The following is a 23,520-nucleotide window of genomic DNA, read 5'->3' as shown; positions in this document are numbered from 1 at the left end:
AAATTCTTTTTTTAAAAAATCAGGCCAGATGATCCCTTGGATCTATATATCTATATCTATGTATCTATAGCTAATAGATGATAATGAGAAGGGACAGAAGGAAGAAACATCTGACTATATTCATAGAGTCAAACCAGGTAGTTAGATTTCCCCCCTAAGATAGAAAATCTTACTTTTAGGTTCAGGGCTCCACAAGGTCTTTAATATGAGAGGCCTTGAAGGTCTCTAACCCTAGTTATTTGAGGAGTAAAAAATTACTAGGAGGATTCAATTTATTTAATGTAGTCAACCAGTCATCTTTCAAGCCTCAACTTATAGCTTCATAGCCAGCAGTGTTCACACATGATAATAACTGGAAGAAGGCTACATTTAGTAGTAACTATCTGTATTAGACACTACTAAAACACAAGGATTGTCTCTCTTCTTCATTAAAACAAAACAAAGAAACAAAAAAAAATCATGGAAAAATAGTGACATTCAACATAACTAGTCAAACTTCCAAGGGCAGATTTCAAATGATGTTTTTCCATAATTTAGAACTGGCGATTAATTATGCATCTTAAAAAAAAACCAAACCCAACACCTTGACCATGACCATATAGCAATCAATCAACTACTTTCTCAGAGCAGGAAGAATATAAAGTTCATCTCACTACCAATGTGCTTACAAAGATAAGGAAAGTGACTTTCTTAACACTAAAAGGCTAATATGTATTCATTACTTTCACAGCACTGGATTACTGTTTACATTCCTAAGCTAGAAATCCATATTTAAGGAATGATACGAAATAGTGAAGTTATGCAATTTCATTTGTAAGAAAATGATATATATCTTTATTGAAATAATATTTGATGGGTATATAAAACATATAAACATATTTAGTTTTATTGAAACTAGAAATAATTTAAATAAATAATTGAACAAACCCTGGGTAAGAAAGCTAAGAAAGTCACAAACACAATGTAATAAAATGGAGTTTACACACATTGGGCTTGAATTACAATGAGACACAAGAATCTTATCAGGTAAAAAGCATTTTATATAAAAATCAAAAGTCTCTAGTAAGTAACACAGGTCAAAGACTTGTGAAACAGAGAAATTACTTTTAGCAGAGCAACTGTGCCTTCTAAGGCCCATTAATAGGATAAATGACTTACTCATAACTGTGGAATATAAAAAATTCACAAAGCCTCAAAGGAAGCCAATTTTCTCTAAACAAAATATTCAGTTACATTTTTTCAATTTGGACTGAGGAATAGAGAGAAAGTGAGTTCACTTTTCCGCATCATAATACCCCATCCTTAAATAAGTGGCCAGGACAACTACATTCATTAACGACTACTTGATTGAAACCAATCATTGTCTGATAAATACCAATGGCTCATTCATGTCTGGCATTTTTCTTTTTTTTCTTTCAAACCCTTAGCTTTTCCTCTTAGAATCAATACTGTGTATTGGTTCCAAGGCAGAAGAGTGATAAGGTCTGGGCAATGGGGGTCAAGTGACTTGCCCAGGGACACACACAGCTAGGAAGTATCTGAAGCCAGATTAGGACCTCCTGTCTCTAGGCCTGGTTCTCAATCCATGAGTCATCTACCTGCACCCCTTGTCTAGCATTTTCTAATTGAGGAATTCAAAGAGGAAAGACAGACTTACAATTTTAGCAGAGTGTGTTTCTGGTAACTCAGATCTTTGACAATCATACTGACAATTTCATGAAGATCAGGCATTTGGTACAAAAGGCCTTCCAAAAATAGCTTTAGTGCCCAGAAATTTTTCTAGGAAAGTTAAAAAAGAAATAGATTCTCATTCATTGTCATTGTAAGTATTTCATTGTAATTCTCCATTCCCTTCTCCCCTTCTTTCAAACCCAGTATCCACATAGGTTACTGAAGACCATTTAAGGTCAAAAGTAAATTGAGAAAAAATCACATTTATAACATTCATAATATTCAGCCACCATTACATACCTACTTTATGTAAAGGACTCTTGGTAGCTTTAAATATTTTATTTACAGTACGTCCTAAAAGTCTTCATGCAGTGCTGTTTTTAAGTTTAATAGCTTAAAACTGTACTTAAGAATTTTTGGAATACTACACACATACTAAATGTTTTTGATTGCACCTCTTGCCTTTATGTCCCCCATTTTTATTCTGAGTAAGTCCTTGTTTTTTAAATATGTTTTACATGGGGGTGGTACAGATTATGGAGTTTAAAAAAAAATTCAATCTTTGCCTTTTTTGTTTTATTGGACTGTTTAGTCCATATTTAAAGTTATTAGTTTTATGTTTTCCTCCATTTGTCCCTAATAGTTGCCCTCCTCCAAATGAGGATATTTTTTCTTCTTCCTTTATGAACACAGTACTATGTTTCTTCAGTTAATTTAAAGGCAGTGCTTTTCCCTTCACCTTCAAGCCCCATGCCTCTATTTGCTATCAGGAACCAAAGGGCACCTCTGTTGTTCACTATCTAATTGCAGGTCACAGACACAAGGAGGACTAAGGAAAAGATCTAAACCTGGAGTGGCATTCCAGGGGAGGAGTAGTTGCTGGTCTCAGGACCTATACCAAAGAAGGAGCAAGTCAAACCAGTAGCAACTGTGTGGCTCAGACCCTAGGATCAGAGCTTATGCTTAGTTCCAGCTTCTAGCCCAATTCAAAACCTGCATGAGAATAATCAGAGCAAGAATCCTAGGCCAAAGAGGAACTTATGGTTCTGTCTTACTGAACCAAAAGAGCTTTCAAGCTGGCTGCTAAGGAGTACATAAGCAATCTACTGAAAATCCAAAGGGGTCAATCCCTTCAGGCATGTTACCCAGACCCAACCTCAGACCAGGGGAGTGAGGCAACAATCAGATTTTGACTTGGATCAGATCCCTTTGGGGGCATTGAATGTTTCCAAGCCCCTATCCTGACTGTTCTTAGAATCCCAGAACACTACACTCAGTACTTCAAGAAAACAGAGCAAGAGCAGCCCAGACATTCCAGAAGTGTCCAGGTTGTCCAAAATCAAGAAGTAGGTTACAAGAATCAGCAAATACACACACACACACACACACACACACACACACACACACACACACACACACATTTACCATAAAGAACCAATGTGTTGATAGGGAAGCTAAAAACAAACATAGAAAAAGAAAATTACTTCAAAACATCTCTAAGAAAAGCATGAAAGAAAACCACAGTTTGGACACAAATTGAACTAGAATTCCTGGAATATGTGAAGAGAAAGCTTAAAAAGTTTTAAAAATGTTAAAAAAAACTGGGGAGTGGAAAGAAAGAACTGAAAACTGAATTAAGAGTTGGGCACAAGAGGTACAAAAATGGCTGACCAACAAACTCCTCAAAAATAAGACTAGATTAAATGGAATGACTCCATAAGACAATAGAAAATATTAAAAACAAAGTCAAAAGACCCCTTCTTCTCCCCACAATCAGAAAAAAAACAAACACCAAAAACCTATAAGGTATATCAGAACAAAAACAACTGATTTGGAAAACTGATTCAAAAGAAAAGTTTGAGTCACTGAACTATTTGAAAACTATGACCAAAAACAAGACCCTATTAGACATATTTCCAACAAATCATAAAAGAAAATTGCTCAGATCTCTAAGAAACTAAAGGACAAAGCAGAGATAGAAAAAAATCCATTGATTACTTCCTGAAAATAACTTCAAAATAAAAACTTTCAGAAACATTATAGCTAAATTCAGAGCTTCCAGGTCAAAATAAAGTCTTATAAGCAGCCAGAAAAAAGAATTTGAGTACAAAGGAGATACAACCGGTATTATGATTTAGCAGTCACTGCTCTAAAGAAATAGAGCTTAGAAGGCAGAGGGTATAGGCTTACAACCAAGAATTAATTTACCTATCAAAACTCAATACAATTCTATTGGGGGTGGGATGGGATATGGACCTTTAATGACATAGATTTCCAAGCAATCCTGATGAAAAGACCAGAGTAGCATAGAAACTGTAAGTTGTAAACACAGAAGTAAAGTGAAACTAAACATGAACAAACAACCATAAGGGACTAAACATGCACAAAGTTTATATTATAATATGGGAAGGTGATAACAGATATTCTCTGAATCCTATCATCACCAAAGGCCAAAGGGGAAGTCATAATTAGAAGGCCAAAAATGATCCTGCCAAGTGTTGATAATCATAAAAGAAGAATAGATAAGAAGGATGAGGAATACACTAGGAGGAAAGGGAGAAGCAGGCTAAAGAAAATTATCTCAAATCACAGGGCTGTGCAAATAGATATCTACATTAACAAGGAGGGAAGAGTGGCTAACACCTGAACCTCACTTTCATCTGAATAAGTCAAAGATAGGAATCTCAATCTCTCTCTCTCTCTCTCTCTCTCTCTCTCTCTCTCTCTCTCTCTCTCTCTCTCTCTCTCTCTCTCTCTCACACACACACACACACACACACACACACACACACACACACACACGAGTTGGGTACTGAAATACATATTCTATTGAATTGAGAAATGGGGAGGAGAAATTAAGAGATGAATCCTAAGCAAAACAGACCTAAGGATAGATGAAATATTTATAGCTCTTTTTCTATTACATTAATTGGAAACTAAAGAAGTCTCTATCAATTGTGGAATGACTAAACAAGCTATGGTGTGTAAATGTGACAGATGGAATACTATTATGCCATTAACAACGAAGGGGATCATTTCTGAGAAAGACATTAAGACTCATATGAACTGTTAGTGAAGTGAGCAGAACCAGAACAATCATACAATGACAATATTGTAGAGACAAACAGTTTAGGAACTCTGATCAGCATGGTCACCAACCATAATTTCAGAGGACTCCTGAGGAAACATGCTACCCACCCTCCTCATAGGAGAATGACTAGAGCAAAGAATGAAACTTGCGGAAATTTGTTTCTCTCCACTACATGCTTATAATGGGGTTTTTATTTTTCTTTCTCAACTGGGAAGAAGTAGGAGATTTTACTGATTCAAAAAAATTATAAAGTACTGGGCTCAACCGGGGCTGGTTCACCCCTCTCTCAATATAATAGGGTGGTCTCTCACCCCAAGAGGCTCATGATATTCATGCCCTACTACTTAGTGCAGACATTGGAAAAGTTGAGGCCACTACAATTCACAACTCCCAAGCTCAAAAAATCCGCCAACCTAACATCCCCTATAGCAGACATTATAGCAATGTGTTGCCATGCTTGTAGGTCTTTTGGAAAAGGGGGGGAAAAAAGAAAAAAAAAATTTAATCAATTAGACTCAAAATATTTAGAACTTACCCCAAAAGCTAATATTATTTCAAGAAGAGAAGTCAACCATGGCAAGTCAGTGAGGAGCATCTGAAGCACAGCTTTAATGGTGAGAAGAAAGCAGGCCTCGAGGTTTCGCTAATTAGAAAGACAAACAACAATCAGAGGCAAAGGCCCATGTGCATTCCCTCCTCTTTACTGAGCAATACTGTGAGTGCAAAGGCACTCAGGCCTTTAGGAGAAAACTAAATGACAGAGGGGAGTCATTCAATCATAAGAGCATGAAATAAATCCTTTAACAGTTGACATTTATAGAGCACTTTAAGACTGACAAAGGGCTTTCTGATCACTACTAGGTCTGCATCCCAAAGAGATTAAAAAAAAAAATGGGAAAGGACCAGGTTTGTACAAAAAGGTTTACAGCTGTACTTTTTGTGGAGGCAAAGGATTGAAAACTGAGAGGATGTCCTTCATTTTGGGAATGGCTGAACAAAATGTGGTATATGATGGTGATGGAATACTATTGTGCTATGAGGAATGATGAACAGAATGATTAAAGAACTGGAAAGACCTATGTAAAGTGATACAGAGTGAAATGAGCAGAACCAGGAGAATGTTATACACAGTAATGGAAATACTGTGGGTTGATCAAATGTGATCGATCGCCTTTGCTACTAATAGTAATACAATGTTCCAGGACAAGTCTGAAGGACTTATGAAAAAGAATGCTATCCACCTCCAGAGAAAGAACTGCTAGAGTATAAATGCAGATGAAAACATGATTTATCACTTGTTATATGGCTATATGATTTGGGGCTTTGGTTTTTACAAGATAACTCACTCATAAAAATGAGTAATATAGAAAAATGTTTTGAGTGATAATACATGTATAACCAGATTGAATTGCTTGTCAAATCTGAGAGGAAGGGAGGGAAAAAGGGAGGGAGACAACATGAATGATATAACTTTGGAAAACCTATGTGGAAATTTGTTATTAAAAATAAAGATAAAAACATTGTGGGCTTTCTGTCCATTAAGTAGAAGGGTCAGGATTCAGTTAAATTCAACAAACACTAACTGTGTTTACCATATGATAGGCATCAGGCTAAAGAACAAAGACAAAGGCAGTCTTTATTTACAAGGAGCTCATGATTCCTGTAAAGGGGGGGTGGGTAAAACACATATACACAAGTCTACAATGAAGTACAGAGTAATTTGAAGAAAGAGGAAGCACAAAGAACTGCAAGGGGGATGGAAGGTTCTGTGATAACAAGTGGCCCCTGAAAAGCACGATGAGAGAAGCTTGGTTCTATGAGGGGGAGATGAGGAGAAAGGACACCTCAGGCTTGGGCATGGATAGCCAAGCAAAGGCACATGGGTGGGAGTTCAAATGTGATAGAGGGAAACAGTTTAAGCCAGTTTGACTGAAGAGTCCTTAAAGTGAAATAAAAATAAATTGGACAAGATTGTGGGAGCCAGATCACAGAAGGCTTTAAATGTCAAATTCAGGATTCTATATTTTGTTCTGGAGGCAATAAACCTCTGCCTTCTGCCTTTAAGATCAAGTAAAATCATGCTGCTCCAGTAGGAGCCCAAGAGAAGAGCAATAGAAATACATGGATGATATCAACCCAAGCCAAGAAGTGATGACCAAATCTCTCCATAGCTCAGGCATTCTCTCTACCCACCAAAGCCCAAATTCCTTGGCTTGGCATCCTGGGCCATCATTTATGGCTGGGTTCTGACCTGCCTTTTTTTAGACTTAAAGTTTTTTACTCTTCTTTATGTATTCCCTTCCCAAAGTGGACAACCTGCCATGTTCCTGTTCCCAAACACGCCCTACTCTTTCTTGCCTCCATGTTTTGGCTCACCTTTCTATGCCTGTGATACCCTCTCTATTTTTGCCAGTGAAAAATTTTCTCTTTCTTCAGAATCTGGCTTAAATGATAACTCTTTCATGAAGACACTGCTGATTGGCCCCAAGTACAAGATATCTCACAGGAGCTCCTTTGAACTCTATTAGTTTCTTATCTCCTCCAGTGTCTAACACACAGTTCCATTAATGCTGATATGCCTAATAATAAATGTTAAGTGAACCAGCCAATCAATATTTATTAAGTGGCTATTATATTCCAGGAACTGTGCTAAGCACTAGGGTTAATATGAGAGAGAAAGAGAGAGAGAAAAAAGAGAGAGTCTTTAGGAAAATCATTTTAGTAGCTGAATGGAGGATGGCTCAAGACTAGGGAGGGAATTAATGAAGGCAGACCCACCAATAGGCTATTGCAAAAATCCAGGCATGAGGTGATAAAAGCCTGCATTAGGTCAAAAGAGAGAAGGGAGCTTATTTAAGAGATCCTGCAAAGGCAAAATAGATAGCCCTTGGCAACAACTTGGATAGGAGGGGATGAGAGATAGTGAGCAATGCAGGATGACTTCTAATTTTGAGGCTGAGGCACTGGAGGGATGAAGTTGCCCTCTATAGTAACATGGAAGGTAGGAGTGGGGTGTTTAGGGGTAAAGATTAATTAGTTCTGTTTTGGATATATTGAGTTTAAGATGTCTACAGGATGTCTAGTTCAACATGTCTGGAAAGGCAGCTGGAGGTGTGAGACTGGAGATCAATAGAGAGTTTAGGGCAATTCCCAAGCTGATGTACAGTTTAAATACTCAAGATTTAGGTCTATGGTATTAAAAATTATTTATTATTTAACATTGCAACCTCAAATATCAGAATACCCAGAGAAAAAGAGGCAAAACTTGCAAACTTACAGAACCATAAAATATATTTGAAGGCAAGGAAATATTGACTTTCAATCTCAGTTCTTCTAAAATGCCAAAGGACACGTCCCATACCATCTGCAACAAAGTTATATATTATGATTTGGTTTTAGAGCTGGAAAAGACCTTGGATATCATCTAATTTGACCCCCATCATTTCTAGTTGAGGAATGAGGTCTAAAGACATTAGGCAGCTTGCCCAGGGTCATAAAGGCAATAAATATTAGGGTTGTCCTTGGAATCCAGGTCCTCTGCCCTAGATTCAATGATCATTTACTGGTTGAGTCAGATCTGCTTATTTTGTTCAAATGCAAAATATTCTGGGCTAATTATAACTCAGAATACTATAGTGGGCATTGTGCTTTGTATACAGAGATGCTAATAGTTTGGTTGTTCTTTAAATTTCCTAAATCCTTGGAATGATCTATTCATGTCCTTGATTTATTTCTGAAAAACTGCTAATGATATATAGAACTCTAGAGTTGGATTCATTTGTTGAAACATAAGTTCAGATTTCTATAACTCATTCCATAGTTTGCAAAGTGCCCTCTTTAAAACAATCTTATGTGTTATGTAGGGCAGGTATTGTTCTTCCCATTTTACAAATAAGGACATCGAAGCTCAGAGCAGTAAATGGTTTGCTCAGGATCCTACAACCAGAAAATGTTAGAGTTGAGACTGGCACCTATGTCTTCTTGATGCAAAACTTTTTTTATTATGTTCCATTACATATCCAAATCAAGTTTTTCTGCTGGTTTATACTATTATTTCAGAAACTGAATGCATTAATTTCAGATTCTGACTACAAGACCAGTATCCTTACTCATGATGCTCCACAGTACACCCAGGTATATGCATTGCTGGCAGGATCTCACACAAAATGGGTACAAAAGTATAAACAAGCATTTGAACATACCAGGCTAGCTCAAAAAATCTGAAAAGAACACACTTTGGTCTATCTTCTACAAGCTGACAATATTGGATTCATTAAACTAGATCACAACTACATATTCAGATTAACTTTAAAGCAACTAGTACCTAGATATTCAGCTTCCAAATTTATACCGAAAACAGATAAGCTTGAACGTGCTGTCACCCCAGGAGACTAGCTTATTTCTTTGAAGATTACAAGTTACCTGTCTGAAGGAAGATGATGGTTCTCTCAGTGTGAGAGTAGTTAAGAGGCCATTCTGTTCCAAAATAGGACTACTGCCCAAAACTGTGATGAGAGCACTCCAACATCTTGCCTGAAAAAACAGGAGTTTTAATTAACATCAAACTGTAGGCTCTCAAACTTTAAAAAGAAGGATATGTGTGAATGGGGTTAGGGCAGCTAATGCTCTTCTTCATAGGATATAGTAAATATAAAAATTAAACATAAAAAAATATTCTATTAATTTTACTTCTTCCCTCTCTAAAGACATGAGAATTTAGGTATTTGGAGGTTGAAGCAAGGGAAATAATGGAAAAGGTTCAGAGGCGGCTCTCTGAGGCCAGTGGTACAATATGTCTTTGTTTAAACAAAGAAATAACCTATCTATAGGTCATCCATAGAAATCTGACACATTTTTCAGAGGAACAGGATAAATAGAGATATCTATGAAATAGAGATATCTATGAAACAGAGGTATCTAGAAAAACAAGCTTATGACCAACAAATTACATTTCTATAATCCTTTGAAGTTTACAAAGTACTTTCCTCATAACATGTCAGTGTTCAGGTAGCACAAAAGGCTATAGGTCAGCTAGGCCTAAGGACTGGTCTGTGATTTCACTGATTAAGGGAACTCTCAGACAAGGAGACTCCCACCATGAGTGCAGGTTAGCTCTCCTTTGTGACTTCTGATGTCAGAGCTGCCCAAAGCATATAGAAGCTTTTTGTTTGAGGCAGGACCATAAGTAGGGAACAGTAACATTAGTTGACATTTATGTGGTTTCTTAGGGTTTCAATCCAGTTTATATAATGCATTATCTTCTCAGGGAGATAGTGCTTCAAGTATCTTCATGCCAATTTATAAAAGGAAATAAGCTCAGAGAAGTTGAACGACTGGCTTCTCCAGGCATAAATAAATATATTTGTGGAATAAGGCAGAGAGAAAGAGCTAACAACCTCTATTCTTCTCTTTACTTAGGTTTAACTTTTCAGCAGGGGGAGTGGGGGAGGAAGAGTAAAAGTGGTCAACATCAACTTCTGGATTATAACAAAGAATGAAGGACAGGTCTGGAAACTCAAACCACTTGGCTCTTAAAACCTGTATCAACCTACTTCTGTGGCTGTGACAAATAAAGCTATTATAAGATCCTGTATACTGGCTAAATGTCAGTAGAATCAAAACAAATATTAAGTATATCACAGCATTAAAGGTTGAAACCAGATTTTTTTTCATTTTTTTTTATAGTAAACACTGAACATGAATGGAGTTCTTACATTTCTGTACAAGGACTGGTTGCTGTAGAGAACTCGGAGGGCCTGCTTAATTAGAACACAACATTTTACAGGAGCACCTGGAAGAAAAGAATTGAAAAACAAAACTCATAGAACTGGCCTTAAAAAAATACTCTTCTACCCTAAAAAAAAATCCGTACAAATAATCTAATTGGCAAAATGTCTTACCTTTTCAAAACTTATGGAAAGAGTAAAAATGGCTATTTTAACCAGGAGACCAGAATTATTGTATTCTGTCTCAACTGCAGCAGTTTAAGGAGCCCATGGAGAGGTTCAGGTGAAACTGAGAGCAGCAACAAAGAATATGTCAGGTGATCAACTCTTCCCCCTTCTCCCCAAGTCATACTCTTATTAGGATTAATTAAGCCATTGGGCTAATGAGGACCACTTGGAGTAACTGGGATCTTAGCAGCCAAGGACAGGGTAAAGAAAGGGTAAGGTTTCTTTAAGGCCAGAGAGTCTTGGGAAGGGTGCCTGTTTGAATTCTGGGTGGCCTGAGTGAGTTGGGGGTTTTCCAACTGCTAAGAGACTCCTGGAGGATTTTTTTTCCCTACGAGGAGGCTAGAACACTGAAAAAAACCCAGTGGCAGGTGAAGGAGAACAGGTTAGAGTTTCTGGAATAAGTTTGTGGGGGAAATCAATAGAAAAGAGAAAGAGAGAGACCGTTTTTCCTTTGTGTGGCTGCTGAGAGGGCCAAGCCATTTTGTGGCCTGCTTAGGCCGAAAAACTTAGCTAGGCCTGGAAGGGCTGGCAGTGGGCAGAGAGAGCGAATAACCAAACTGATTTAAAGCTGAAGGAGATCTAAGGAGACAGTAAAGTTACTTATATAACTGAGAGGATTAGTAATTAGTATAGCTTATTTGGAATAGACCCTGGGAATTAGTATAGATTAAGAAGTGATAAGACTGGGGGGGGAGGGGGGGAGACAGGAGTAAGAAGCAAGTTCTTGCGAACTAGAGGGAAGTGAGTAAAAGTTTAGATCCTCTTTCAGAGTAGAGAATTAATCCTAATTCTCATACCTTTGTTTACCTTTCCTCAAACCTTTTCCAATATTTATTAAATAGAGGTTTTTTTACATGTCTCCAGCAGTTATCCTTGTGTAGACCCCAAAACCAGTTACACGGGGCTTCAGTAGTCACAAGCTATTAGTCACCTGCCCAATCTATTACAAGCAGTAAAAGATACTGTATCCAATTCCCTCCCTTAACATTCCTATATTAACATTCCTGGCCATTCTTGTTTGCAACATTCTGAAGCATAAGGATATACCTTAAAAAAGAAAACATCTCTGATCAAGGAAAGCACAACTAGCAGAGATCTGGGACATAGGATAACTGCTTCCTTCCTAGTCTTCTTAGGAAGGAAAGGTGATTTTTCTTCCTAATCCTTACTTTCTGTCTTAAAATCAATTCCGAGAAAGAAGAGTGGCAATCAGGACTAAGTGAGTCACACAGCTAAGATGAGTCTAAGGCCAGTTTTAAACCCAGATTTTCCTGACATCAGGCCTGGTGCTCTATTCACTGTGCTACCTAGCAGCCCTCCCTCTCATCTTACACAATCCCTCCTTTCTATCTTAGTATCAATCTTAAAACAGAAGAGCAGTAAGGATTGAAGGAAAAGGAAAAAAAGAAAGATTTGAAGATGCCACAGAAATGTCTAATCACAGAAGGTCAGAATGGAAAGAATCTTAGGAATAATCTACTGTGGTTCAAAGCCCTTCATTTTCTTGGAGGAAACTGAAGTTCAGAGGGCAGTGATTTTCTTAGAGTCATGTAACTACTAAATGGCAGAGATATGACTACTACTTGGTAAACCTCACAATTTTGATGAAGGTTTGCCTTTGATATGTATGTGATAAACACATGAACATATACAATTATATACATAGATGTGTGTGTGTAGTCAATCTAGATAACTGGTCCATGTGCCATCAAATGACATACTGGATCTCGCCCTTTGTAACTTGAGGTAAATATATAAAAAGAGAACACTGCTTTAGTACATCAGTACAAGGAGAGTAAAGGAGAGACATCAATACACCAAAACCCAAGCCAAATATCACCCCCAGAGCATGTGTAAAAGAAAGTGACAGGAGCCAGTTCAGTGCTTACCTACATTCAAAATCCACTTGTCAGAGTCCTGGAAGTCCTTCCCTGAGGGGACACTTCCAGTCCAAAACATCTTCAAGTAGCTCTCAAACTGAAAGGGTACAAGCCGACAGGCCGTGCAACATGCCAGGTTGTTGACAGGAAGCAGTAGTGAGCATGCAGCACCCGTGAAATCGCCACTTTTGCACAAGTAGAAAGGAATCTTGTCTCTAAGATCCCTTAACCTGTGTAAGAGGTTGCTTCCTTTAAAATTAAACTTCTCAAAGGTACAAATGAAATAGTATATACAAATCTATTTATATGCATAGAATCTATACACATCTATCACCAGGTTAAAGGATTTGGGCAATTTACAAGTTGATCTTGAATGTAACTGTATAATAGAATTGTATGTCTGGAGGGACACACGGCTTCTTTCTTACCCAGTGCCTTCATTACATTTTACTGCTCTCAAATATCGAACTAGTTCTTTGTACCTAAATGGAGGGAGAAAAAAAAAACACAATACCTTCTTATATCCTGTTTTTAAAATGGACAGAGAAAGAATTTCAATTTTGCCTCTGGAGATTTCCTGTCATAGTTTACATTTCTACAGGCACTTCAATACACTACTGGATAAAAGCTCACCTGAACTAAAAATGATTGTACTTAATGTCAGTCTGATAAAAAAAGAAATTTAAATGGTCAGTGGTTTAAATGAACATTCTGTTAAGAAGCTTAAAATCTATTAAAGTTATCAGGAAATTTTAGAGCTAGAAGAGGTCCTTAAGATAAAAAATTCCTTTACGTTACAGATGAGGAAACTGAGGCCCAGAAGTGAAAGAAACATTAAAAAAGGGTAAACTTTATTTGTAATTTTTAAAATTATGAACTTAAACACAAATATTCTAATATACAAATGAATAAAAAAAAAGGATTGAATAAGAAACTTTGAAATTCTGTTAGGTTTATTAAATTTAACAAAACACTAACAAAATTGTCCTGTTTGTATACCTGAAGGGCATATTTCCAGGATTAAAAACTCAGATCTCCTGAATTCTAATCCTAGGGCACAAGCTATCCACTGAATCACATTGCTTCCCAGCCACCTATCACTACTTATAAAACACAACCACTTTCATGAAAGTATATCAAATGAAAATTCTTTCTCTTCCTCTCAGCACCCCCAAAGGAAAACTGCCTAAAATTTTGTGAACTCAAATACTGAAAAAAACAAAAGCCTCAAGGACAACAATTATACACTAATAGTTTAAAATCTTTAGAAAAACTAGTTTTGATGAACTGTTTACTCTAATGGCATAGTTAGTACACTTAAATAACTGCTCACTTAAGTTTTTGGCTTCAAAGGCTACCATTCTTATCCTTTCCAAAAGATGAAGATTCAATTCAATTAAGTACATAGTAAAAATTGGAAAAGTTTCTGCCTTCAAAGAAATTATAGATTTGTAATGGTGACAAGGAAAGAGAAGAATTGGATGAAAGTGAGTAAAATGATATTAAATTAGTTTAATTTAGAATAATCAAAACAGAAATTTTGATTAGCCTCCTAATAAAAATATACCCCCCCCTCAAAAATTTTGCTAAAATATAAATTTGAGATCTTTACCATTTATAATGAAGGAATGAATCCCCCCACCAATCACTCTCTCCCCCCTACCCTATTGTCATTTTTTGCATTTTGGGGTAATAAAAGATAACGAGTCAATCATTGTATCTCAACTGCTATCTTAATTCTGGTTCTCCATCCTGCAGAAGTCTAAAAACTGGGATTCCACCCTCACCCAATTTAACTTGTATTCAATTTGCCACATTAAATTTTATTTTCTGCTGTTATGCTATTCTCCTTGAAAATCTGCAATCCCCACTGCTTAGAGGATCAAGTCTTAATTTCATAGCCAGGTATCCAAAGGCCTCTTATTTAAATTTAAGCCTTTATCCTCAATATTAAGAAAGGATTCCAAGACAGAAGAACAGTAAGGACTAGGCTCTCAATCCACTGAGCCACCCAGCTATCCTTTAAAAAGTGTTGTGGTCAGGGGCAGCTGGGTAGCTCAGTGGAGTGAGAGTCAGGCCTAGAGACAGGAGGTCCTAGGTTCAAACCCGGCCTCAGCCACTTCCCAGCTGTGTGACCCTGGGCAAGTCACTTGACCCCCATTGCCCACCCTTACCAATCTTCCACCTATGAGACAATACACCGAAGTACAAGGGTTTAAAAAAAAAAAAGCGTTGTGGTTATGATAGATAATCCATAAAGTCTAGGTGATATTTCCTCCTCTAAATCCCATGGCCTACTTTTTTAAGCTTTATTATATGAACTTCTGCTCCAACCAAAATGATCTTTTTAATGCCTCCCAAATACATCTTGAGTGTATCAATGCTGTATTTCTGCCCTAAATAAACTCTCAACCAATAATGTTCTCCTGCCTCTACATCAATTATCAAAATCTTACATACATCCTTTGAGGCACAGCTCTGTAGTTGAACTTTTTAACTGCTCTTGTTGGTGGCTCTTGTTCTCTCCTTCTTTAGAGCTTTTATTACATTTATTTTCTGTATCACCCATAGAACCTCACAACTGTGGGGAGCCTCAAAGACCATCTAGTCCAATTTCTACCTCATCTTTGCTTGAATCTCTTTGTCAAGTTGTCAATCAGCCTCTATCTGAAAATCTTCACTGCCTCCTCTTAGTAACCTGTTCCATTCTGGGGAATTTATTTGCAGTGGCAGTGTAGATCATGCAGTTATAAAACAACTAACGTTCTTTTTTGTTATTTTAAAAATGGTGTCTTTATGTGGAAGAAATGAGCCAAATTGGCAGGATAAGCAAATTCTTTTTGGAGTTGGAGAGCTGAAGAAATAGACTATAGAGCTCTGAAAGAGATGGAAAAAAACCAACCAAAACCATGCATGCTGCTTTATGTAGTTTGTATGTGAATAACTTAGAGGCTTTTATGGTAAGGGTATATAACCAGAAAAAAGTTCATTCGGATTTTCTATAGAGTAAGGCCAATGAAGAAGGTCAAGATAGTGAGGCAGTTGATTGCCTATTAAGATAGGTTCCATCAGAAGACTCTAAAGGATTGGTCTCATGTCTAAATAGTCCTGGACTTTGCTCTTCTAGAGATGAAAAAGGAGATAAAGAAAAGAGCTGTGCCTTGAGCTAGAGGGATAAAGATAAATGATAACCCCAAGGGTTTGGGTATTAGTGAAGGTCCCTTTTGAAGCCCTAATGAATATAAGTATATCCCTGTGACTGCATTAGGGCTTATCCTACCTTCTTTGGTAATTACTTGCTGGCCTCATGTCATAGGTGCAAGCCAATCCAACATATTAAATACTGAATAAAAATACCTGTTTACTATACTTAAAAGCATCATTTTTAGAGCAGGAGTCAATAAACTATGGCCTCTGGGCCAAATTCATCCTGCTACCCATTTCTGTATAGCCTGGCATAAGAGAGTTAAGAGTTAAATAGTTGAAGACATAATAAGTCTGGTATCTCTGTCCTCCGTTTTACTATGTAGCTCTTTATGACCCCATGGCCACTCAGGCATATTTCTAAGTTCAGTCAAAGATACGAGCACACTCTTATCTATGAGAATAGGCCCAAAGTCAGCCACAGGAGTGACTTGAGATTTTCTTCTCCTTTCCTTTTCTCATTCTTTCACCCCACCCCCTCCTCAATGACTCATATTTAGCAGACTAGGGGGAATGGAGAGAGAAGATGACATAACATGTAACACTTTGCCTTCTTTACTGCTCTCTGCCCAAGGAATTAAGGGAAACATTTCTTAACACACATTAAAGATCAAGGTTTTCTTGTCCAAAAAGGGAAAGGCTGGAAGCTATCTTTCTGAGAGGTATATCTTGCCAAAAAAAGAAATTAAAATTGATGTGAGAGCCAAATCAATTCTCTTCATTAAGAAGAAAATTTATCCCAATAATAGGCCTACATCCCAAAGAAATCAAAGAGGAAAAATGTTCATAAGTACAAAAATATTTATAGCAGCTCTTTATGATGGTGAAATGGAAACTAAGGTGGTCCCTATAAAGTGACAAATGGCTGAAATGACAAAAGGGACTATTTCAAAGGAACCTGAAACACTGGAGTGATCTAGTGAAGAGGGAAGTAAGTGAAAACTATAGAACAAGGAAATAAGTGAAAACTATAGAACAATATATATAATAACACTATGAAGAAAGACAACTTTGAAAGACTTACATGAAGAACTTTGAACAATAATGACCAATAAAATTTCCAGAAGACAGATGAGCAAACTGACAGAAAGTTACAAACTGAATTTATCGTATATTTGAAAGCAAAATTCTTCTTATAACAAGAGATTCACAGTTTCTTGTCCAATCCTTTTTCTTCTGCTTGCTTTGTGTATCTCTGTGTGTGTATATATACATACATACATACATACATACATACATACATACATACATACGTATATGGGGAGAGAGAGAGCAGATAGGTGGCATAGGGGATAGAATGCTGGGCCTGGACCCAGGAAGACTTGAGATCAAATCCAGACTCAGTTACTGTCACCTTACGTAAGTCACTTAACCCTGTTTGCTTCAGTTTCCTCATACGTAAAATGAATTGGAGGAAGAAATGGCAAACCACTCCAGTATCTTTGCCAAGAAAACTCCAAATGGGGTCATGAAGAGTTGGATGTGATTGAAACCACCAGACTAACAATTCCATACATGGAAGACCTCCTTTTATGTCGTGTTCTATTAAGGTCAAATTTTTTTAAAATTTAAAAAGAATACCCCCACAGATCTAAAAAAACCACTCATTCTGTGATTCATTTCTATATAATTTATACTATATGATTCCATCACACTGTATAAAGCTTGGTTGTATACTTGAGACAGTTTGCACTAAACTACAATAGCCTGGGAGGGTTGGGGGTTGGGGTGGGTGAGGAATGGCAAAAGGCATTATGTTGGGGCCTCTCAATGTAGAAAACTAAAAACTGGGGAAAAGGACTATATTTGAAGAACTCTACTTGAGTGATAACAGCAAAAACTAGAAATCACTGACAGAATGGGGAAACTGGCTTATTAGGCCTCTATTAATTTTGAGGGTAGCCCTTTTAAGTAGATTGCTTCTTATTTCAACACAAATTCCCACTAGTTGAGGGGTTCTTAACATGAGGTCCAAGGACAGATTTTAGAGGACCCATTAACGTGGATGGGAAAAAAATTACAACTTTATTTTCACTAGCCTCTAACAAAAATTCTCTCAATTATTTAAATAATGTCCTTCAATTATTTAAAATCTTTATTTTGAGAAGGGGCTCATACATTGGCTTCACTTCATGATACAAAAATATGAAGGATACTTACACTAATCTATTACAACCAGTTCTTTCAGAATTTGAATTTCCTACTATGTTATACAAATTCCCACTACTCTTCTCTGACTGTTGTTTTCTTCTTCCTTCAAATTGGACTAAATTTTATTTGGGTTCAGCTAATCTTAAATTTAGTTGGCTTTGCCATTAGTATTGCTACTGTGTAACTGTCAGATCCCCTTGATGATTTGCTATACAGAGTACTGTTTAGCAAAGGAATATTATACAATGAGGCACATGATGGAATACAACCCCATACCCACCCCTTTTCTTGATTTTAGAACAAAAGGATAAATAACATCAATAAATCAAGGCTCTCAGCAGATTATAATTTCATCAGAATATAAAACTGATTTAATTGTAGAAAGCCTTGGGGTCAAGGGAAGAGAGAAACAACAGATTGATTTGGTTAAAAGCTCTTTACTCTTATTTATTTCTTAGATTTGCAACCTCTATTGTAAATAAAATTCTATATTTCTTTTCTTTCTTTTGGAAAAAAAAAACAAAAAACCTTACCTTCTGTCTTAGAATCAACACTAAGTATCAGTTCCAAGGCAGAAGAGCAGGAAGAGCTATGCAACTGGGATAAATGACTTACCCAGAGTCCCACAGCTAGGAAGTGTCTGAGGCCAGATTTGAATATCAGGCCTGGCAATCTATCCACTGAGCCACCCAGGCGCCTCAAAATACTATATTTTCAAGTGACATAGAATTCAAGAGTTAATTCCTATAGATAGATATAGGTAAGAGTGGTTAGACACTTACTGTCCCATGTTCTCCATTTTTTCAGTTCTAGCTTTTATCACAGTAAGAACTTCCCAGAGGAATTCCTTCTTCCCATTCTTTTTTTGTTCACCAGTAATATTCTGGCCTTTTAAAACTGTGGTTAGTAATCTATGATCCCATGATGCAATATTCAGGCTGAAAGTGGTTTCAAAATAGTACAAATTGAATAATTCTTACCTTATTTTAAAATCTAAATATTTTCAGAAAATCAATATGTGTATAGATAGATATTTGTATTATTTATAGGAGCATGCTTACTTGGTAAGGATCATACAGAGTCAAGCATCTTTTTATTTTTCATGGCCTTAAAAAAAATTCCTAAAGTATGATTTTACTGGTTAGATTCCTGTTTTTAGTGCATTCATTTTCTGTATTTTCCCTTTCAACTTCATCTTTTCTGAATTATGTCTCCAAACCAAAAAGCAAGTGAAATTTAACAGCTCTCTTCACCTATTTACATATACACATACGAAGCAAGTATATTTTCTAGAACTCCTAATTCTAGAAAATAAGTATATTTTCTAGAACTCCTAATTCTAGAAAATATCTTGTTCATAGAGAATGTCTGGGAAACAATGTGCTGTGGGTGACTGAATATTCTGGCTACCAATAATTATTACTCCTGGATTCTTTTTGCCTCAATCACCCTCTTCTTGCCATTGAATTGTATGTGTTCTTTCTCCCTTCTTGGCCTTGGTGAATTCACCCAATCTTCCCATGGTTTTAATTATGACCTTTAAGCAAATGACTCCCCAATTTTCTTTAGTTCCTCATTTCCCTTGATTTCCAGTCCTGTATCTATAACTGCCTGTTAGAATCTCTATATGGATGTCTCACTTGGACACATCTCAAATAATGTTCTCATTACCTTAATCGATTCCTGTCAACTCCTCTATTTCTCCTGATGGGATCATAGGCCTGTGTCTGGTGTTACTTCTTTCATGAAGGCTGCCCCAGCTTCCTTTCTGCTGAATAATGCTCTCTTACATCCCATCATATTCTACTTTGTATTATGCTTGTGGGTGAGGATGTACACATTTGACTATAAGCTCCTGAGGGCAGGTTATGCCCATTTTTTTTTTACATTCCCAGTACTTAACACGGTTGCCTTGTATCCAATACTTGCTTAATAAACGTTAGCTGAATTCAAAGAAGCAGTATAAAAATAAAACAAATTAATATATATCAATGTAATTTATATGGTGGCGTAAATAAAAGTTAAAAAAAAGAGTAAGCCAGACCGCCTTCCCTCCTATGTCTCTAATCACCTATATTGTGTTTTTTCCAGCTCAATGAGTAGTAGCAGCCACTACTTTGCCAACCAGAAAACTCCAAACAAGAAATATTTGGAAAGTTTAGGGATCATGGTAATTATTTGAGTAAGGAATGGCAGATTGGGGGAGGGACCTGGAAGAGTCCAGCATATTCTGGAGATTAGAGCTTGAAGGGCACACAGGGAAGCAGAGGTATAAAGGATGAGTGTTCCAGTAGAGAAAACACGCTGAATCCTAAACCAGTGATGGGCAAACTTTTTAAAGAGGGGGCCAAAGAAAAGGAAATGCTCATCTGTCAGTCTGTTTCTAAGGCAACTCTTTCGAAGTTTCATTGTATTGTATCCTACTCATTGTATTCGTCAGATTAGGAATAATGTTGAGTGGCCTAATAGAACATTTCAGGGGGCTGCATCTGGCCTGCGGGCCATGGTTTGCCCAGCACCGACCTAAACTATTCCACTGGATCCAGCTTGTGAACAGCACTAATAGAAGTGACAAGCACAAGTGGTATTTTTTTAACATATATTACATTTAACTTATGCGTCCTGTTTTTTCTAATATTTATCCATAGACATCTTATATCTGTTTAAGCCCCATGCTAATGAAATATTATAACTCACATGTAAATGGTACTTTAAGATTTGCAAAGAGATGTACATATACTATCTCATTTGATTCTCACAACAACCTTGTTGTTTTATTGTCCATTTTACAGATGAGAAAACTGAGGTGGAGAGTGGCAAAGTGCCTCGTCCAGGATCACAGATATAGAAGTATTCAAGATAGGATCTGAACTCAGATCTTCCAGATACTAATCTCCATTGAGCCATTTGTCTAGCATTACCAAATTATCAGATACAAAATTTACAACAGAAATGAGATACTTACCAATTTGTGAACTTAAAACAGCAAGGGGGAAGAGGAATAGCCTGGAAAAAGCTAATGAATTTTTCATAAAGTTGTTTGGGAAAGTCATTGAGCACAAGCATCCGCTGGAGGTTTTTGGTAATCCTAGATTTAAGAAAGAGATTGTTTTATGAAGCAAGGTAGAAACAGAAAATATGGTTTCTTTTCTAGGAATATATAAAATGTTAGTATTTCTGTATAAAATTAAAACTATTAGGGAAGGCAGAATGGGCAAATATTCTTAACCTCAAAAAGGACTCTTCCTCTCTAGAGGCAATGCTTTATGGCAAACAGAAATAAGACCTCCCTCCACTAAGCATTAGACCACAAGGTGTTAATGAGGGAGGTTGCTGCTTAAGGCCTAACTGATACTCAAATTACCTGACTGAATTAGTCAGGGATCAAAGTACAAAGCAGTAAGAGGGGAGATAGCTTTGGGTCTATAATATGATTACATGTCTTGGTAGCAGCCCATTTAATAAAACTTGAGTTGCTCACAAAGCCACAAATTAAAGAGGGTTTCTTATAGCTATCCTATATCACGGCCCCTAGCTAGAAGTGAAAAGAAAGTAAGAAAAGTTAGACACTCATTCACACGAACATATTATTTACTATCCATAGGTAATACACATAAATCATAAAGAATAGAGCTCTATCAACTATTGCTAATGAGGCAGCTCAGATTACAGAAGATTTTGAAAGATTTTGTAGTTATAGATAATATCAAGAACACATTGAAGCATGGAAAGACATCTATGAACTAACACTAAATTAAATAAGCAGAACCAGGAAATTAGTATCCATAGAAAATATATCTCCTTAGAAAATACATCTCCTTTCTTTCTTTGCAGAGGTGACAGGCCACAGATGGGGACCACTACACATATAGTTAGCCTCCGTTGGCAAGTTGTTTTGTCTTGTTGAACTGCCTCCCTCTATCCCCTCCATTCTTTTTTTCATTCCTGTTATAAGGGATAGCACAAAAGAAATCAAATTTTAAAAATTCAAAGTTTTCACATGGGGATGCATATGGCCATAAATTTCAGGCTTTAATATTATTTGAAATAAATGGCTTTGATAAACAATTTCTTCTATATACTTTTAGAAAAACTGGGCAATATACTAATTTCTCTAAAATAAGCTCATAATTCTATTGGAAAGGAAAGCCAGTGAGAGAAAGGAGAGGAAATGGAAAGGTACTTGATAAAATAGAAAAGAAATGCTTAGACCAAGAAAACAAGTGATTCAGAATGAGAAAAAGAAATAATTTACCTTGACATAAGCAAAGGCACAGCCAATTTCAGAGACTCAGATGGTCCAAGATTTTGCCAGGACCTAAAACAAATTTTAAAAACCACCACATGGGTTAGTCATGTTGATTTAAAAGTAATATCCATAAAGAAATGCCACCACAATTAATTATTTTCAATAAAATAAAAATAAATAATAAAATAAAATGAAAAATAAAAAATTAATGCCATTATAATGAAGTGATTCTACTGAATATCATTAACTTGAAAGGTGCAGCACAGCATGAATTTTCTCAACTTTACCAGAAACACCTTTCAACATCTCTAGGTACTCACTTCTGTTTATTCGCAACATAACTTGTGTATATTTGTATAATTGTTTCTGATCATGTCTGAATAACGGACATTCAACATCACCCAAAAGCAGACAGATAAGATCTAATTTCTTTTAAAAAGTGCTCAAACAGTGTAATGCACAAATCTTAATGCTTGATCATGACTAGGATGAAGACAGTAGCAACTCACACCAATATAGCATTTTACAAAGCATTTTCACAAAAATCTGTGAAGTAGATCAATTACTGGCCTCATTTTACAAATGAGGAAACAGGTTTGTGGAGGTGAGCTGGTTGGTCTGGGGTAGTGTGGGCCTAGTGTGCTGATCCATGTCTTTGATACGGTCAATGCACTTTTCCTCTGCATCCCAATAAAATCATGTAATGCTTGTGTCTTCTTATTGAAAATGAACTACTTTCTAGTGGCTAATAAATCTTGAATTCTTATAGTTCTATAAAGGACCACAGGCTCTATGCTCTGGCCAGTCTAGAGAGCCAAACCTAACTCAGAGCAGTTCCAATTAAACCTCATTCTAACATTCAGACCTTTATAGTGAATACTGCTAAGGGAGATAGTCCTATGAAAAAGCCATCAATGGCCCTGGATCCACTTTTTTTTTTAAACCCATACCTTCTGTCTTAGAATTAATACTGTATGTTATTAATTAATTAATAGGCAAGGGCTAGGCAATGGGGATTAAGTGACTTGCCCAGAATCACACACTCAGGACCTCTTGTCCCTAGGTCTGGCTCTCCTCCCTAGATCTGGCTCTCCATCTACTGAGCCACCTAGCTGTACCCATAGGTCTATTTGTTAATATAATTTTTGACTTTTCCTATTCTAGATCTCCAAATTTAGTTCAACAAGCATGATTAGATGCTGCCATGTGCAAAGTGATATGAAGAAACAGCCTCTGCCTCTCAAGGGAGTTACATTCAATTGAGGGAATACAACATTTACAGATACTAAGTAAATAGAATATAATTTTCAGTGGGAGAGA

At 36.7% G+C, this 23,520-nt stretch overlaps 1 protein-coding gene across 1 annotated transcript; it reads right to left on the bottom strand.

Moving 5' to 3' along the window:
* Positions 1 to 1,653: 1,653 nt before the first annotated feature.
* LOC123248796 lies at positions 1,654 to 22,851 on the bottom strand. The gene is made up of 11 exons (XM_044677662.1): positions 22,781 to 22,851; positions 22,207 to 22,269; positions 20,917 to 21,039; positions 18,734 to 18,889; positions 13,025 to 13,078; positions 12,606 to 12,826; positions 10,477 to 10,553; positions 9,185 to 9,295; positions 8,040 to 8,126; positions 5,298 to 5,405; positions 1,654 to 1,779 (listed from the first exon to the last, which is right to left on the bottom strand). Exons 1-11 carry the CDS (start codon positions 22,849 to 22,851, stop codon positions 1,654 to 1,656), a joined length of 1,197 nt encoding a protein of 398 aa, XP_044533597.1.
* Between the last annotated feature and the right edge of the window lie 669 nt (positions 22,852 to 23,520).

The sequence above is a fragment of the Gracilinanus agilis genome, chromosome 1, assembly GCF_016433145.1.
Source record: "Gracilinanus agilis isolate LMUSP501 chromosome 1, AgileGrace, whole genome shotgun sequence".
Classification (NCBI taxonomy): Eukaryota; Metazoa; Chordata; class Mammalia; order Didelphimorphia; family Didelphidae; genus Gracilinanus; species Gracilinanus agilis.
This window is presented reverse-complemented; position numbering and strand designations above follow the sequence as displayed.